The sequence below is a fragment of the Prinia subflava genome, chromosome Z, assembly GCF_021018805.1.
Source record: "Prinia subflava isolate CZ2003 ecotype Zambia chromosome Z, Cam_Psub_1.2, whole genome shotgun sequence".
Taxonomy (NCBI): domain Eukaryota; kingdom Metazoa; phylum Chordata; class Aves; order Passeriformes; family Cisticolidae; genus Prinia; species Prinia subflava.
In genome coordinates, this window is record NC_086283.1 from 60,266,819 (window position 1) to 60,284,638 (window position 17,820).

At 39.9% G+C, this 17,820-nt stretch overlaps 1 protein-coding gene and 1 long non-coding RNA gene across 3 annotated transcripts in view; one reads left to right on the top strand and one right to left on the bottom strand.

Annotated features, from left to right (window-relative positions):
• DGKQ (diacylglycerol kinase theta) overlaps window positions 1-17,124 on the top strand; it is a 94,178-nt gene extending 77,054 nt beyond the window's left edge. For both annotated transcript variants that reach the window (XM_063422767.1, XM_063422766.1), the window contains exons 20-23: window positions 4,154-4,300; window positions 5,531-5,642; window positions 7,325-7,477; window positions 8,619-17,124. In XM_063422767.1, coding sequence (XP_063278837.1) covers window positions 4,154-4,300; window positions 5,531-5,642; window positions 7,325-7,477; window positions 8,619-8,717 — 511 coding nt within the window. In that variant the 3' untranslated portion in view covers window positions 8,718-17,124. The remainder of the gene's footprint in view (window positions 1-4,153; window positions 4,301-5,530; window positions 5,643-7,324; window positions 7,478-8,618) is intronic.
• On the bottom strand, window positions 4-8,668 carry LOC134564122 (uncharacterized). Its single transcript, XR_010083473.1, has 3 exons — window positions 8,594-8,668; window positions 2,456-2,872; window positions 4-1,326 (listed from the first exon to the last, which is right to left on the bottom strand). It is a non-coding gene; the product is annotated as an uncharacterized LOC134564122 (long non-coding RNA).
• Window positions 17,125-17,820: the final 696 nt, after the last annotated feature.

A 17,820-nucleotide genomic window follows, 5' to 3' on the forward strand; every position in this document is an offset into this window, starting at 1 on the left:
CAGGGGAAACCAGGTGTGAAGGTCAATTCTGTGATAATTGCATTACTTCCAATTTACACTACACCTGATAATCTTAAATGTTACAACTATCAACTAATATTGCTTGTGGCAGAGCTGGGACAAGAATGAATTAAGCTAGCCAGGAAGTCATAGACAAAAATTCCTATGTTTTGCTGGTTTGAGTTTGGTTTGGGGTTTTTTCCCCCTTCCAAGAGAGAGCTTTTGGAAGCCATGTCATTGTTATTCAGTATTCTTAGTTTGACAATAACTGCATTGTTGAGTTCAGTGAAGTTTTGAGATAGTGGAAATATCTCTTGCTCAAGCAAGAGTGAGGGCAGTGCTGCTACATAAGCAATAAGCACTGTTCAGAAGTGTTCAGAACTTCTTCTGTACCTTTTCCAGTTTTGCCTAGTGCTGTTGTAGCACCAACCTGCTGCTATTAAGGATGAAAAACTCTCTGCATCTTAAGTGACATTGTTATTATAAACATGGTGACAGAGACCTTCCTTCTCTTTGGCATGCATATCAACCAATAATGGGACGACTTCTTCTTCCCATAATTACTGAAATTGATGAGCAAAAGAAATCACATCTATGTAATTAATCAGTAATTTCTTATAGAAACTGTTTTTGTTTGCTTTCCCCTATGTTTGTGATTTAACATCTTCTAAATTGTCTTTTGGTTGCTAGAGTTTGAGCCAACTGGCAGTTTGAGACAACTATGCAGTGTTCAAACTGTAACTATTAAAAAATATTCTCTGGCTACTTATGAGTGCAGTGATGTGTAATCTGACCTATCTTGTAGTGTTCTGTCTGTCATTGCAGGCATTGCTCATGGTGCTTTTCTTAAAAACTGACTAATACAGTTGTTGATAAAAATACAGGTGTTTTCTGGTACATAATTTACTATTAGGCACTGGTTTGCATTTTCAATACACTTGACTGAAAGCATCTTAGGCAGTAAAATCAGGCAATAAGTTTGTCTATGGCAGTGCCCATTCTAGTAGGTTGAATTTTCTAGATGGACTTGTGCAGTTAATGTACAAGTTGTGTTCATTCTTCAAAATATACTACTCCATGACTGCAAAACTGCAGCATTTCAAAAGATGCATCCTCTTCTTATTTCCACTGCATTTAAGGGATATACTTTGATTGCTCTTGCCCTGTGTGCTTTTCATGCCTGTTATCTTCATCTCAGTCATTTTCCAGTGTACAGCATCCATAGTGCAGTGGACAATGTCTTGGTATCATTCTTGCATGGTGAATTGAAGAACTTGTGGGAAAGAAGAGATTTTTTTTTTTCCAAATCTGAAGGGATGTATACTTCTGAAAAGGAAACATGAAATAATGTGTTGATAATGAGGGACATTTTTGCAGAAGCCAAAACCTTGTGCATGGTAACAGTGCTGACACATGATATTTACCTTTGACTGTGAAAATGACTGCTAAAATAGTTGAATTTATGCTTCCTCATGATAAGCAAGTGCACGTTCTTGTCAGTTAATATTAGCTTTTTAAAAAACTTATTTCTAGTAAATTAACTAAAAATGGTATCTACTTAATGGAAGATGCAGCAGCTGCTGGCAGGTGAACTGGCTACTCTCGAGTGCAGAACAGTAAGTTTCAGCCTGTGGCAACAGAAATTGCAGGTAGTACTCAGAAGAAATATGGGCTTGAGTGCTCTTCTGAAGCAAGAACTTAAACTGGTAAATGTCCCAAAAGCTGTGTGCTCTCTGGCCTCATTTAATAGTCTTTACATGCTCTGGGCTGCTTACATTTAGTTAGCAGCTCAAAGTACAATGATAACATCCCTGCAGGAATTCAATGCTGACCTTGCATTGTGGGGCAGATAAAAATAGTGTATATTGTGACATTGATGGTGTTCGTCTTGGTGAGTGCCAAACTATATGAGTTTTTTTCCACACTGTAAAATTTAATGATAGGGCATCTGCCTTCATTCACAGAATCACAGAATGGGTCAGGTTGGAAGAGATTGCAGTGGGTTATCTGGTCCAACCTCCCTGCTCAAGCAGGGTCATCCCAGAGCACTTGGCACAGGATTGCATTCCAGATGGTTCTTGATATCTCCAATGAGGGAGATTCCACGCCCTCTCTGGACAATCTGTTCCAGTGCTTGATTACCCACACAGTAAAGAAATTCTTCCTCATGTTCAGGTTGAACTTCTCTGTATCAGTTTCTGCCCATTGCCGCTTGTCCTTGCTTGCTGCCTGGCTCCATCTTCCTGACACTGTCCCTTCAGATACTTACAAACATTGATAAGGTTCCCTCTCTTCTTGAGGCTGAACAGGCCCAAATCTCTCAGTCTTTCCTAGTTAGAGATGCTCCAGTCCCTTAAACATCTTTGTTGCCCTCCACTGGACCTATTTCAGGAGCTCTATGTCTCTCTTGTCCTGAGGAGCCCAAAACTGGACACAGACTGAAGATGTACCTTACCTGGGCTGAGCAGAGGGACATGATCACCTCCCTTGACCTGCAGGCAGTGTTCTTCCTAATGCACCCCAGGATCCTGTTGGCCTCTTGGTCCCCAGGCTCATGGACAGCTTATTGTCCACCAGGACCTCCAGTTCCTTCTCCTCAGAGCTGCCTTCCAGCAGATTGCCTCCAGCCTGTGCTGTTTCATGGGCTTATTCCTCCCTAGGTGCAGGACTCTGTCATTGCTCTTGAATTTCAGATAGTTTCTCTCTGCCCATCTCTTCAGCCTGTCAAGGTCTCTCTGAACAGCTGCAGAGCTGTCTAGGATATCAACCACTCATCCCAGCTTTGTGTTGTCAGTGAACTTGCTGAGGAGGCATCTGGCTCTTCATCCAAGTCATTCCCATGGGATCCTGGAGCAGTCTTTAAGATAGCATACTGCAGAAGAGATAACATCTGGTTTGTAACATCCAAAATGGCAGAAGATGGCAGGAGATTGCTGTGGCAAGCAGTTTCCTAAATGCAAGGTTTGGGAGAATATTTTACACAATCAAATGCAAATTTAGACTTATTTTACAGACATATACAACTGTTCTGCAGTTAGGGCACTATGAAGTATTCCTTGAGTTTCTGAAGGCTTCCTTCTTCATGCAACAAAAATTAATACTTCTTGGGGATATTGCAAGTATTGTGTTTCCTGCTGATATTCCAGTATTTTTCAGTTGTATCCAAATTAGACAAAACCTGTCTTAGCATAGAAACACCTTGTATGGAGCAGAAGTGTATGTTAAATGGTGTTGCATGAGGTACCTTTAATTTGGTGCTATTTTAAACTGTTAGGACATGTGGCTAATCATTCCCAATGTAATAATTTAAGGTGACTGAAAAGTGTCTGTCTGAAGACTCGGCTGTAACCTGCACTGGCTGTCTTCCCCGCTTTAATGTCTACGGTCTTTAGACTTAATGCTAGAGAGATTTTGCAGAGTTGAATTCCAATGACACCCATGTATGAGTACGGTCAAATAATGGAAATTTACGCTTTTTATTTTAAGGTTGCCTGAAAGCCACGTATCCAAAGGTTTCCATTATAGAATAAAATAGTCTGTGTGTTTAACTAACTTTTGTTTATGTTATTCAAATATTCAAATATTTTGCCATTTCTAGGGATGCCATAAAAATCTTCCTCATCTTTTTTATTCTAAATTTAGAGATGTTAGAGCTCTGTCACAAGTTGAGATTACTAAGCCTATTTTAAGTTTCTGTAGCTAAGTATATTTCAAATTAATTAGGAATGTGCAAAGCAAAGATTTTCAAATTTTTTTTGCCATTAGTATTGTAGCATTGCATGAAAAAACAATTTAAAATGGGTCATGACGACCTCTAAGTCTTAATCAAAAATACAATCTTCCAGCCCAGGAGTTTACATTTCAAAGAGGCATTGTATTCAGGCAATGCCTCAAGAAGGGACGATTTTTCTGTAATAAAATTTCACAATCTGCACGTGCCTCAACAGCAGAATCATCCCTTAAGTAAAGGTATGTAAAGTAGCAGTTAATGGCTTATGCTTTGGTTCTGCAGTAAAGCTAAAAGAATTTGAAATGGGTTTTAACTGAAAAACTCTTTAAACATACATGCTAGAGGACAATAGTGGTATACATAAAGGGAAGAGTGGTATGTCTGGCCTTACTTTTTAGTTACAAGATGTTTGTCTGCTCCTAGGTTCCACAACAAGGGAGTCTACGTGAAAGTCGGGCTTCAGAAGATAAGTCACACTAGAAACCTTCATAAGGACATAAAGCTGCAAGTGGACCAGCAGGAGGTGGAGTTACCAAGTATAGAAGGACTCATTTTTATTAATATACCCAGGTAAAAACAAGAGGAAGGATCCCTTGTGGGATGTCCATGCTGGACTGTGTGTGTAGAATTGCCGCTTGGTATTTGAGCATCAAAAGTCAAATCGTTAGGTAACAGGTAACAGGATCAAAGGTGATTGATCTGCAATCAACAATCAAACCTGCTCACACTTTCTGACATGCTAGGGATGTCAAAGCAGTTCCTTCAGTGAAGGCCAGATGGATTTCAACCCAGGCCCTACAGGCAACTGGTCAATATACATGGAGTGTGTGATGTCACCTGGGTAGCCATGGAAGACCACAGTTCAGATACCTTTACAGGCCTGTGACTCCTTCCTTGACACCTGCAGGGAGCTAGAGTAACTGTTGTGGAAGCTAAATCCACAGGAGACCTGGCTTCCTTACATATGATGTTGATAGAAGCAGGTTTTTTGTTTCCACAAAACCAGCAGGTAATTAGTCCTGCCACACTGTTATTTTTTCAAGTACCATCTTGCCTTAAACAACCTGTATCTCTTTGGATTTTAGTCTGAAAATTTTTTATTCAAATACTTCTTTTCACATGTACACATAAGTGCACATACATTGCACATGTACACACATATACACAAATATACCTTGCATGTGAGAGCTGCGGAGAAGAAAAGATCCCAATTAAGTGATGAGTAGTTCATGTGCCAAAACAATAACAAGTGATTTGAGTAGGAAGGGTCAGAACTGCACAGAAAACGGCATGGTTTAAATTGTCAGAAGTATTTCAGAGGACTGAAGTGCATGAGTATCTGCTTAACTACATGTGCTTTTGACTAGGTACAAGAGTAGAATCTCAATAATTGCTTTAGTTTCTCTTAAGTAACTTCTGTGAATGTTGTCAAGACCAGTAAAAGCTATTTTAAGTCCTTTAGTCTTGAAAATTAAGGGTTAGTTTAGCTGTAACCTGTATTTCCTAGCAAACTAAAACTTTACAGAGTTACCTTCTTCCTATTTACACCTTTTATTTCCAATGGAAACTATTTATTTTGCTCCTTTTATGATTAAAAGATCTGATAAAAATTCGTCCAGATTTTAGAAAAACTCTTCCTGCTTTCACAATGCAGGAAAACTGCTCCCTCCAGCTGGTGGGTGAGCAGAGTGTGTAGCTTTTGAAGCCTGAGAAACCAGCCACCCTTAGGAGGCCACCACGGAGTGTGCCCTGAGGCAGACCTCAGGTGCACAGGTGGTCACTGGTGTGCTCTCCACACAGCTGGGGCTCTGGAGCCGACCTCTGGGGGTCTGAGAGTGACAACCGCTTTGAGAAACCACGCATCGACGACGGCCTGCTGGAAGTGGTGGGTGTGACTGGCGTCGTTCACATGGTGAGTTGGCATCCCAGGGAGCACAGAAGAAACATTCACTGTATGTCCCGGGCTTATTTCTCTAACAAACAGCGCATTGCAAGTGCATGGTCTTAAAAATTAAACTTCTTCGTTAAGGTTGGGTAAGAAGAAGTAATAAGAATTGAGAACATAGTAAAAATCCATGGGGAAATGCTTCTAACCTAACTAGACTTTTAACCAAGTAGAGAAAAATATATGTGTGCATATATATATATATATTTTATATATATTTTTATATATATATATATATAAATGCTATCTATATATATTTATATAAAATAAATACACATGTATATATATGTATTATGGAATGCATTAGCTTTCTCATCATGGGTATCACGGTGTCCAAATGGAACAGTTCATGGGATGAAAACAAGATTTTATTCTAATATTACAAAAATATGCCCCCTTCACCTAGTGTATCTGCAAAAAGTCTTGTCGTACCTCATCACAATCACAGTGGAGATTCCATCAAGACAGGTTGCTTTATAATCATCTGCCACAGGCTTTCCAGCACCTGTCACGGAGAATTTGATACTTGCTGCTCTTGATTTGAATGCTACATCAAGCAGGTGGTACGCTGTTCTGCAAAGACTATTATGACACAGCTTATGCAATTCTTTTTTAATTCTTTCATGTATTACATATTTTTACAATAGCCTGCTATTAGGAGCTCAGTTCTGTGGGATGGCAGGGGATTTTTTTCCTTCATATCTTACCTCTATTTAAAGGAAATCTGCTGCTGAAAAATATATGTGGTCAGGTAACTAGAGATAACTGACCCATAAAACCACCAAAAATGGAAAGATGGGTGCTTAAATATTGTGCAGCTCAGTCTTTGGTGTTGGTCAACTTTTTTGTAATTTAGTAATTTTGTAATTTTAAATCTTCATAATCTAAAAAAAAAAATTGTAATCTAAATTTTGTAATTTAGATCTTCTAAAATACACTAAAAAGTTGTTTTGGTAGAGATCCTTAAATCTTTTGTGTAAGCAGAAGCAGCTTTGGAGTACAAATGTTAATAAACCTGTGCTTTGGGTTTGTGATATTAAGGTTTTTACTCCCATTTTTGTTTTCTGCTCACCATCCCCAAGAGTATATGTAGCAGTAAAGTTCATTTTGCTTCACTTCTGCAGTTAACTCTAGAAGTTAACTCAGCTGTTAAGTTGTAGTTGACTATGTGTATAAGAAGTTCAGTGTTTGTATGTATGTATTGCTGTAGCTATATGGAGTTGAGTTTGGAAAAACTCTGATTAATAATCTGCTTTTAGACTTTGGAATTTCACATATACTGAAGTATGTGTGTATAATTAGGTGGTTGTAGAAGTATTTACTGTGTTACTGAGGGGAAAGCCAAAGCAAACAAGACCTTTGTGAGTGTATGCTTCTTGGCCAACCTTTGTGTACAAACAGCTTTGCTTTGGGAGCTGTTTTGCCTGCAGCTGTAGCCTGCAGGAGTATCCGAGTTCTCCGTCCTGGACTAACTGAAATAATTAATGCTAGGGCAGTAAAGGCATCCTGGTTTTGCCTAAGCAGTTTATTAGCTGAAACTTAAATTGTCAGGTGAGAATAAAATAATATCCACGTACTTTAATTGCAGCTAGTATTTGTACTTCTTGTTAGTTGGAGTGATTGATATCCTGGCTTTTATTCTCTGACAGGGTCAAGTCCAGGGTGGTTTTCGATCAGGAATCCGCATTGCCCAAGGCTCATATTTCCGTGTAACACTCCTCAAGCCAATTCCAGTTCAAGTTGATGGAGAGCCCTGGATTCAGGCCCCTGGCCAGATCATAATTTCTGCTGCAGGACCAAAGGTACTGGGTGTAGGTTTCTCTTATCAATTTGACTTTGTTCCTGCACTGGATGTTACTGTATTATATTGCTTGTCTGTGTTCTGATGCTTAACCCTAAAGGAGCTGCATAGTACTGTGTGGTGACTAACATAGCAATTTCTAAAGAGGATGGTTTGAAGGCTCTCTCCAGTGGCTCAGATGAGGCTCATGTTTAAAAAAACAGTCCCTGAGCTTTGGCCTAGTGACTCAAGTTTTCCTCTGTATTGAGATCTGCAAGCAGTGTTTCTTTTCTTGAAGCAGGGCAGTTATAAAGGCCAGGGTAGTAGTGCAGTGTGCAAGGTAGGAATCAGTCTGCTGGAGAAGGGAAGGTCTGGCAGGGAGTAGTGGCAAAGGAGAAAAATGAATAAGAGAGGCGCAGGGTCTGTGAAAAAGAGGCTTGAGTAATCAGTGTCTGTTTTATCTTGATTATCTCCATGTGTACATAAAAGACAGCATCAGCTCCCTAAGAATTTCTCTGTTGACTTTGAAATTGTGAAATAAACATTTTGCAAGTAAAATGCAGAAATAAACATTCTGTGGTGCACACCAGTCTGCACGTTTGCCTGCTACCTTAAGGATGCCTTTTCAACTCAGAGACATTTGCTGCTATAGGCAAGCTCAGAGCTTGTAGCTGTACTGGGAGGGCTACCAGAACAACTGCCCATGCTGAGAAGAAGTGAGTGAAAGAGAGAGTCATACCTTAGAGTTTCAGAGTATGTTAAAACTTTGTTCTTTTCATGAGAAGAAGTGGGAGGGCAATGGAAAGAGAGAGAGAGAGAGAGAGAGAGCGAGAGAGCGAGCAAACCTAACTCGTCCTTCAGTAACATTTCTTCTTTTACCAGGTTACTGACTAATTATCTCTGTATATGTATATATATATATGTGTGTGTGTAGAGGAATATATATGCACACAAATACATATACATAACATGTATATGTTTATATAAAAAAGCAGTAAATCCTATAGCTCTACAAGGATAGGTGCACCAGATAGTTGTGTATTTAAATGTTTTTCTGTTGCAGTTCAGCTTTTTACTCTGTTATTAGTTAGTTGTATTAGATCAGCTGAATGATGACTACAGATATTTTAATACTCACCTTCTTTCAAATTTTTAAATTTTAGGTCCATATGTTGAAAAAATCCAAGCAGAAGCAGAAAAAAACTGGAAACCTGAAAGAGACAAAAGTGGATAGCACATCAGTCTCTGAAGGAGGACGTTAAGGGGAGACCTGTGTCCACGCCTGTGGGTAGATACCACCCTCGTCCAGTAAAACCGAGTCCAGACAAGCCGTGAAGAGTGTTGCCTATGAGCGTGCCTTTCATTACATTTTGATAGTACTGGGTTCTTCTTTGTCTTTCAAAGATAGTACCTCATTGTCACAAATAACTATTATGCACCACTTGTCTCATCTGAAATGTTTACTTGGGTTTGCTTTTTTGTAAGCTGTTTCCCAGCCAAACAGAGATTCCAAGATACTGAGATTTCTGTCTTTGCCTTCACAAAATACCCTTCCCTCGTCCCACTTGACTCTTAAGAAAATCATTCCATAGATAATTTTTAGTTGTTCTATCACTGAAAATGTGTTCTTTAAGTTAATGCTTACAATAGCATCCTAACCAAAAAAAAAAAGGCAAAAACATGAGCTGCTGAGAACTCCTTAGATCAGTCCAAATAGCACAGCTGAAACAGTACAAGTGTAAAGAGAAAACCACAAAACACAGGAGAGATTATTTCTGGAAAAGGATCCCAGTGCACTGGGAAAAGAGAAAGTGCTAGAACAGTTGAGTCAAAATATTTCAGAGCGTTTGCTTCAACAGTATTTGGATAGCATGAATGAAGAGGAAACAGCCTGTATAGCAATCTTTCAACAGTAGCTTAGTTTCTTATTGTTCAGCCAAAGCCTGTTTTAACAGGCATTTGAATTTCATCAGCTGCAATTCTCAAAATAAAAAAGGAACAAGAATACCCAAGGCACTAGTATGTTATACCAATTCTTTTCTATCACTGAAACCATTATCTTTGATATCAGACATTTTTGTCTTGACTTTACTTGTGTTGTTTTAATTTTCATTAATTTGGACTGTTGTATAGCAGCAATCTCAAGAATCATCATTAATTAGGTTAAAATAAATAACACTTAGTGTTCAATTAAGTAAATTAGCACAGTACTGTGTTAGAGTGAACTGATGTACAGCATCGCTTTGCTGAGGAGCCTTAGCAGCTATTGAAGCCTGTAGTGTGCATGTAGCATGCTCTAGGCTTCAAATAACTGGGAATACAAGAGGCATCATTGTATTGTACAGAGGCACATTGTAAAATTCACTTACCTCGTCAGGCTCCTCAAGTCTTTTGGGGTGTTATTAGATGTGGACCCAGAGACACAGTGACTGTCTTTTCTCACTTGGATGAGTGTGTGCTCTTCAGAGGCTGTTTCTCCATCAGTTCCTGTGAGGCCAAGACCACCTCTCTGTGTTTACCCTCTGCTGAAGATGTGGGGATCCAGCACTTTTACAGCTTCATGCTGGAGACTGGCACTGGAGCAGCCGTGCTGGTCCTGCCATGCACTCTCTGTATCTGCTGTCCATGGCTGTAGTCATGTTGTTCTTCACTCACATCTCTGCTGTCTCATCTCACCGTAGTTCCCCAGGGACTGAACCTTGGCTAACATCATACACAAAGGGCTCTGTGAGCCACTTGTGGGTGGGGGGTGCGGCCTGCAAGGTTTGGCCACTTCTGCTGCTTGGAGCTGCTTAAGTCATGTTGGCTAGAGCCCACTTAGCCATCTGGTGGGCTTACTTGTCCTCTGTTGCACAGTAATAACTATTTCAGCTGTGGGTGGCATGAATTCATCACTTGAGTATCAGCCTTAGAAGCATTCCTCGTGCCAGCGTGTCTAGAAAAACATCTCTGGCTGCTTCAGGGGACTTAAGTGTAACTTTGAAATATGCAAAAACTGTTTTGTGATGGAGCCGGTGACGTGCTGAGGCAGTTCTTGCTGGGTCTTGTTGATGAGTCTGTACTCTCGGCACTGTGCCAGCTTCAGCAACAGCTGATCATTACATGTGCTTTCTACTTTTCAGTCATGGTGCAGCAAGGATGTGAATGTCATCTATAGCAACAGAATGATGCAGCTAAAGCTATAAAAAGAAACAAAACAACTACGGATGCCTGAAACTTCTCCTTTCAATCTAGTGATTCCTTCTCAGTGTTCTGGTAGAGATGTAGTTGGAGGAATTACTTCTGTTTTCAGTGAAACCTCTTCTTAATTGTTTAAATTCTTAATTTAAATTTGGGGATGTTCTTCATGTCCCACAGTGTGGACTACAACTTACTTTTATTCAACATGAAAACTGGATTCATGCTATGAAGGAAATAGTTTGCATAGTGCAGACCTTGTCTTCCTGATCATTAAACACAGGGTTGTCTTCTCTAGAACCTGGGCATGAGGAGTCAGTCAGCTGGACCTCTTCTGGCATCCTGATACCAGCACTACAAGTAGGGAAGATGAAGTGTTGTATTTCAGGATGTGCACTCTCTGAATGAAGCTCACAAATTAGAGAGGAAATCTGGAATAGGCTGCTGTTTTGTAATTGTCCAGAAAGACAGAGAAATTGCTTTCTATCCTTGGGGCAGCAGAAAGAATGCATGATCAACTTTCCAGCTGCTGACTCAGTAATGGAAGCTGGGTTTTTTGTTAGAGAAAACATGTATAAATTTTAAGATTGCTGGTACTGACTGTCTTTTGCAGCCCAAATAAATAACCCCATCTACTGTTTTTCCAAGCATATAATATCTTGCAGCACATAACCGACAGTGTTTCAAGTTCTTGGCTTGTTAAGGACCTGGCTGGCTCTCCTTTTGCTCTGTAGCTGGTACCTGAAATAACATCAAACTCACAGCTCACAATATTTTAATCAGAGGGCCCCTTGTTTTCACATAATCTTCCTGGAGATTTCCCATCGCTGGAACTCTGTACAAGCCTGTTCTGGGATAGCATCATGGTAGCAAGGTGACACTGAAATATGAGTGTAATCTCCTCTCAGCTTCCTGAGGGGGTCCTGGTGGAGGTCAAGAAAGCTTTGAGTTTTGTTTTTCCTTCCTTTTTCTTTTTTCCCAGAAACCAACTGCCATGTATTTGAGCAGATGAGTGCCACACTGGAATGAAAACATAGCTTAAGAAAAACACACTTAGTATATAAGGCCTCTGTGCATCAAAAGATGATGCTCAAAGTGTTTTAATGACAAAACAGATTCCAGTTGAGATGGGAAAGACCCTGTAAAGCTTTTAAAAGGAGAAACTCACTCATTAATCCCTCTATTAAGATGTTTTAGTTTCAGGTTCTGTAAAAGCCATTGTATCAAGAATATATGTATGTGTGTATGTATTTTTTTTCTCACATTCTCATTGCATATGGTGTCTGAGAAGGCCTCATATTTTCTTCCGTGGTATGCAAGGCCTGCATGAAGGGGGGGCATAACTCTTAGCAGTTAATATGAAACATTTAGACTTAGCCTTTCCACTGAACATAACAATGCAATACAATTTATGTGACAATGGGCAGATAGATGATTCTCCCTACTGGCAGTTTGACTAGTATTGTGTGAGAACCTAGTGGATCAGGAGCTGTAACTGTGGACAGGGAAGAGATGCAGGCTCTTTGCTATCGTGAGCACACTCCTTCATCCTCTCTCCACTGCCTTCTTACCTTGCCTATATACCATGGCTGGCACAAATAGCACAACTAGCATCTCTCCCGCTGAGGTAACACTCTCCTGACTTTTTACTAGTGTCCTACTTAGGCATTGCCAGCACTGGGGAGAGAAAGGTCCTGAAAACCTGATTCCTTTCAAATAACCCAATGTTGCACATTAGTGCAGGTAGTTGATTAAAATCTATTTTAATGAATAAATGCATTACCTCTGCCTTGGATTAGTAGAACCGAAATTCAAAAGCTCATCCCTGAGATACGGGTGCTACTTCAGAAAATTTGCTGCGTTTTTCCCCATGGCTTTTACCCTTGATTTGTACAGTTTAAATTGCTGGTGTTTTCGCCGCATTGATTTTTAGGTAAAATGGTTATTTTGCCAAAACCCTTTTGTTTCTATACGTGTATATAAGTATGTGTACATACATGTGCACACATCCTTTAAGAATACGCCTTATTCTATTTCCTTCCACAGTGCCTAAATATACAGCTTTTGCCCTGTTACAGCATTCTGATAACACTCACTTCTGGATCTTTCTCTCGCTGGTTTTGGACATGAGGCAGGACTTGCACTTTCCAACAAGACATAATGGCAATATAGTGAAAGCACAACTGTGTTTAGAGTACAGTCTCTGCATTTATGCAGTTTGAGCTCTGCTTGCTGTTTCTAGATTTTAGTCAAGTATCTGTGTGTCTAAAACCAATGGCAATGGCTATTGTAGCATTTCAAAAACTAGGAAGAAGCTGTCACTGCAAGATTTAACTAAGGAACAAAATCCAAATGAACCATTACAGACAATTGTTGTACATCTTCATGGTTACTCTCTTACAAATATTGTATGAATTTCATTTCCTTAAAGAGCACATAATGTACTTGATCTGAGTATCCTCTGTTTCAAATTCCTAAGCATTTATACATGCATATGATTCTCTGGGATTCTGTTGGCATATAAACGTCATTATCAAATGAAACCTCTTTTTTGAGGGAGGAGAAGGTAAGAGGAGCTTTTGTGACACTTAAAAGGGCTTATGATGAAGACACAACAGATTTGGTTGCATATGTATTTAATAATGTACTGACTGTAGGTATGCTCTGTCTTGCATAGTCTCCAGTCCATATTCCAGCAACAGTATTGGAGGCTCATTGGAGTTGTGCACCGGCAGTAGATACTCTTCCAGTCTGCAACCCGAAAGTCTTCCTTACCACCTTCAGGGTGACTGTACATCTTCCTCTTTCCGCCAGGCTGCCCTCCTGCCCTTTGGGCCTAGCTCTGTACCAAAACTGGTAATGAAGGTATGAGCATGTGCTGGTGAATGTGTGTGGAGAGTCAGGGAATGGAGTTCCTGCTCTGAATGCTGCTCTGTGACTTTGGCATAGACTATTCTTTAATTTCTACTTTAGCCATCTAACAGCTGTGCAGCAAAGATTTGGCAACTATTGAATTGCCTTGGATTCACCAGTGACAACGTTGCCTCATTTTCAGGCTTCGATCTTATATGTGTCAGAATATGTATAACTTCATTATACTTTTTGCACTTAACAGAAAATACAGGTTAGATAGATGTAGGGTGTGGCAAAATTGCAATGTTTGTACTTTTTTTTTTGTAAATATGGGGATGATTCTACAGATATAAAGATGCACTTTCAGATAACAATGAGAACAAGTTTGTAAAATACAATTGTCTAGGAGCTTCTGTGGCTGCAGTATTCCTGATCCCCATCCATGTCTAACACTGTGTTCTCCTTGGAAGCCTGCTTGGGGATAGAGATTGCTTCTCACATTGCAGAATGTATTTATAGCTGACTGACTGAAAGTTCATGTATATTTTTGAGCAAATTTGCTGCTATTCTAAGTTTTAGGTTTTACTAGACTGCTTCTATAATACATAAAAGAATGTACAAGTTTTATTTATAATGTCAACACTTACTGATTTGACACTTAGTTGCAGGAGACATGCAGCCCAAAGCCTTCATTCCTTTTGCTATTTAATGGTTTTGTTTTGTAGGGGTTTTTTTAGCAGTGTAGGCATTGTATGTGTGGAGTGCAGTGAAATGAATGCAAATTACTAACCTTAACCTGTAGTTGGAGCAGCAGTTTCAATGTTTACAGGACAATGACTATTGATTGTAAACCCACACCTGTCTACTGAAACAGTGCACTCTTCATGTGTTTTGGAAGCATTGTTTCTGCTTACCATGGTTATTAATGGAACAGTTCCTTTCTGGTTTTAGAGTCCTGGTTATGTTGCTTTGGAGAGATTTCAGTGTGGGTTTATGGCTTCTCTCCCATGGATTCACAGGACAGAATTTGTACTGATACAAGTGTGTTACATTGAACATATGGTTTTCTGAAAGAGTGACTTTATTTTTTGTGAAGATGATTTATGAGAAGGTTTTGTAGCACATCAGTGCTGAAAAAGTTAAGTCTTGAAATAAACATTAGTAGATATTAAAAGATCTATCCCAAAGCAAATTATTTTTTAATAGGGCAGTGTTACTGGTATAATTATCCCTCTGAGCTCTCCTGGCAGCATACCCATTTAGCATGTCACTCTGCACTGGTCAGGTGTGTTATTTAGGGAACAACCTGAATTCATAAGATATGGCTTCATTTATATTGTGCATATCTATTCCTATTATACCTTCGGCAGCAACTCCCAATATAAACATCAGCCATACAAGGCAGAGCTTCTTCCCCATACAGATCACTGCAGGTTGAAGAACAGAGAGTCTGCTCTTGTGCTTGACTGCAGAAAATTTGTAAGCCTGGTGACAGTCTGGTACTTGCAGTCCTTTCTCTCACCACCACAGAGTGTGCCACACAAGCTCTTTTGCTTTCCGAAGGCAGGTAGGCACAAATCAAGAGTGCCCAAGTCAAACTCTTGACACCTTGTCTCACCATGGCATTTATTACTTACTGCTGCTTATCTTGCCAAACTGGGTAGCAAGAGGTGCTTGAAGTATTACTGAGTATTTATTGTGTCATTTTGGGTGCTTATAAAGCCTTCATTGCTATTTTAAAGCAAAACTTGGGGATCTGTAGCATAGCAATAGCTGTATAACTCTAGCATTCCAAACATGCCCAAAGCAAGTTATCCTTGTGATAGTTTAGTTAGCAATGGTGTAGCTAGCAGCAATCAGTATCTTGAAGCTACAAGTTCTGAGTATTGGAAGACAACATCTCTGCTTTGAATGTAAAGCATTAGAGTTTGTAATTCACTATAGATTTCAGTGTCTCTCCTACTTACAAATGACTCGTGACATCTTAATTGTTCCCAAACTATAATTTCACTATTGCTTAAAATAACTGTTTTTCACCTCTGGTTATTTAAATCATCCAATTTACACAGTGTATGAATGCTGTTTTATTATCAGGATACTCTTAAGGTGTCTCATAGCATTTCTTGTGAATGTTCTAATACATCGGTAATAAAGAATCCTGAACCAATAAACTAATATAAGCTGACAAGTTATTGTCTAGTGCTTATTCTTTGTGCATCTGCCTAATGCTCAGAAAAAAAAAGGCCTAAGTATAAGCATTAAAGTGGTTTCCACACTCTGTGCCTCAAATCAGTAATGTATTATCACACATTTAGCTGTGGATTGGTCTCAAAAACTAGCTTTTAATGATGTAACTTGTTTCTCACAGTCTGCCTTGCAAATGGGACGTCACTATACTGCGGTAACTTGTCTACAATCAACATACCTAGTGTACTAATAGATTTTTAAAAATGTAATTTATAAAAGATGGACTTTTCTCTTATATTTAAACGTCTGTTCATCCTTGGGTTCTGTTCTTAGAACAATTCTGTGTATATTTTGCAATATGTGTTTTGTGTTTGACTGTACATTTTGCACCAATATGAAATATTGTATTCTGAGTATTATTTACAAGTTCCAGAGATCTGTAACTAGAATATGCTGTGAAAAATACAACATCTCTTCTACCCTGGATGCTTGTGGAGTAGTTATGCTTTAAATTAAAATAGCAGAATACACTCCTGCTTTAAACATGCTTTATCTCAGCTGGGCATTGCTTGTATTGGAATTCCGTAACCTTGCTGTTTGAGATTGGGTCATGCCCTGTGAAAGGGTGGCTGTGTTCTAACAGTGTGATTTAGTATGTTTTCATTTGTGAGACAAAATCTGTGTTTGATCCCTGCAACATTCGTGCACCTCTAGAACCTTTATTTCTGGATAGCACTGTAATTAGTAAGGTTGTGATAGGACCACAGTGTTAAGCATTTCTGGTGTTTTGAGTTACTTTAATGCTGATCCAGATTTTCCAAGGTATTTTTGTACAATTCCTTGCCCTCTTTGTACTTCTCTAGAAACACATGACCTGGTGTTTTCAGGCTCTGGGTAACATAGCCTTGTGCTTGGCTCAGGTGAGCAGTGCTGGACCTGACCTGCACAACTCAAGGGCCAGGCTTCATGGACCTTGGCTTGGAGGGACTCAGCTGGGACAAGTGGAAGGGCTGTCCAGTGAGCCAGGCCCAGGTGGAAACTGCCCCACTGTGAGTGAACACGCCCCTCCTTGGAGATTAAGGTCTGCCCTTCATGGCTGGGAGGTGGTCAATCAGCTGGACACCTCCACTGGGGATGTTCCTGCTGCAGTAACCTTGCCTCTGGCAATAAGATTTTTCTCCCTACTCTGTTCAACAATTGACTGCAGAACTGAGGAGGCCTTGGTTATGTCACAACACTTCTGGACAAACCCTACTGTTCATTGCTGGACTGCAAATCAACAAGCTTTGAAGCAGCTACAATTACACTTAAAAACCATACATGGAAAACCTCAGTTTGGCGCTACAGTTCTGGGAAAAGAGGGGAAGCAAACAAAACACTGACCTTCATACAGAGGAGAAAAAAAAAAAAAAAGAAAAAAAAAAAAAAAAAAAAAAAAAGGAAAAAAACAAAGCATCACAGAACATCCAAACCTGAAACGAATTTTATCCCTGCCCTCCTCTGGGCTGAGAGAACAGCAAGAGGAGTAGACAACTGCCAGCAATCCCTCCCTGCCCATACAGGGTTGTGCCTTGCAATCTGGCTATACTGCCTTATCATCAAGGGGAACCGCTGTCTGAGAAAGGGAAAGAATGGACCATGATAAATCCCAGCTTGACTTCTGTGTGGATTTGGCCATCAGTTAGACCATACTCTTTGAAGCACAGCTAAACAAAAAAAACCTTTTAGGCAAATAGTAAGTCACAAGGAAATTAATTTAAGGGTTAATGGAATCATTTAGAACATCAAATTGATGATCACATGACAGCTTTGGGCCCTGAAACAGATGCTTTCTTCTTGTGAACAGCTGTAGCACCCGTGATCCCTCCTGCCAGGGCTGAATAACCAAATGCTGGAACACGCAGCAGTGGTGGCATCAGCATCTTGAAAACTAATCCATGCAAACAGAGCAATGCCTATGCAGGTGCCCACAGGCAAGCTTCCCTATACAGGCAAGCAGCCATGACATGAGTAATACAAATGGGTCAAACCTGTGCCTCCCCATCAACTAATGAGGCTCAACATTCACTCCTGAATTTGTCTCTCACAATTTTCCCAGACTTCTCTTGTAGCTGGCACCATACTGTCTTGGTCTATCCAGCAGCTTTT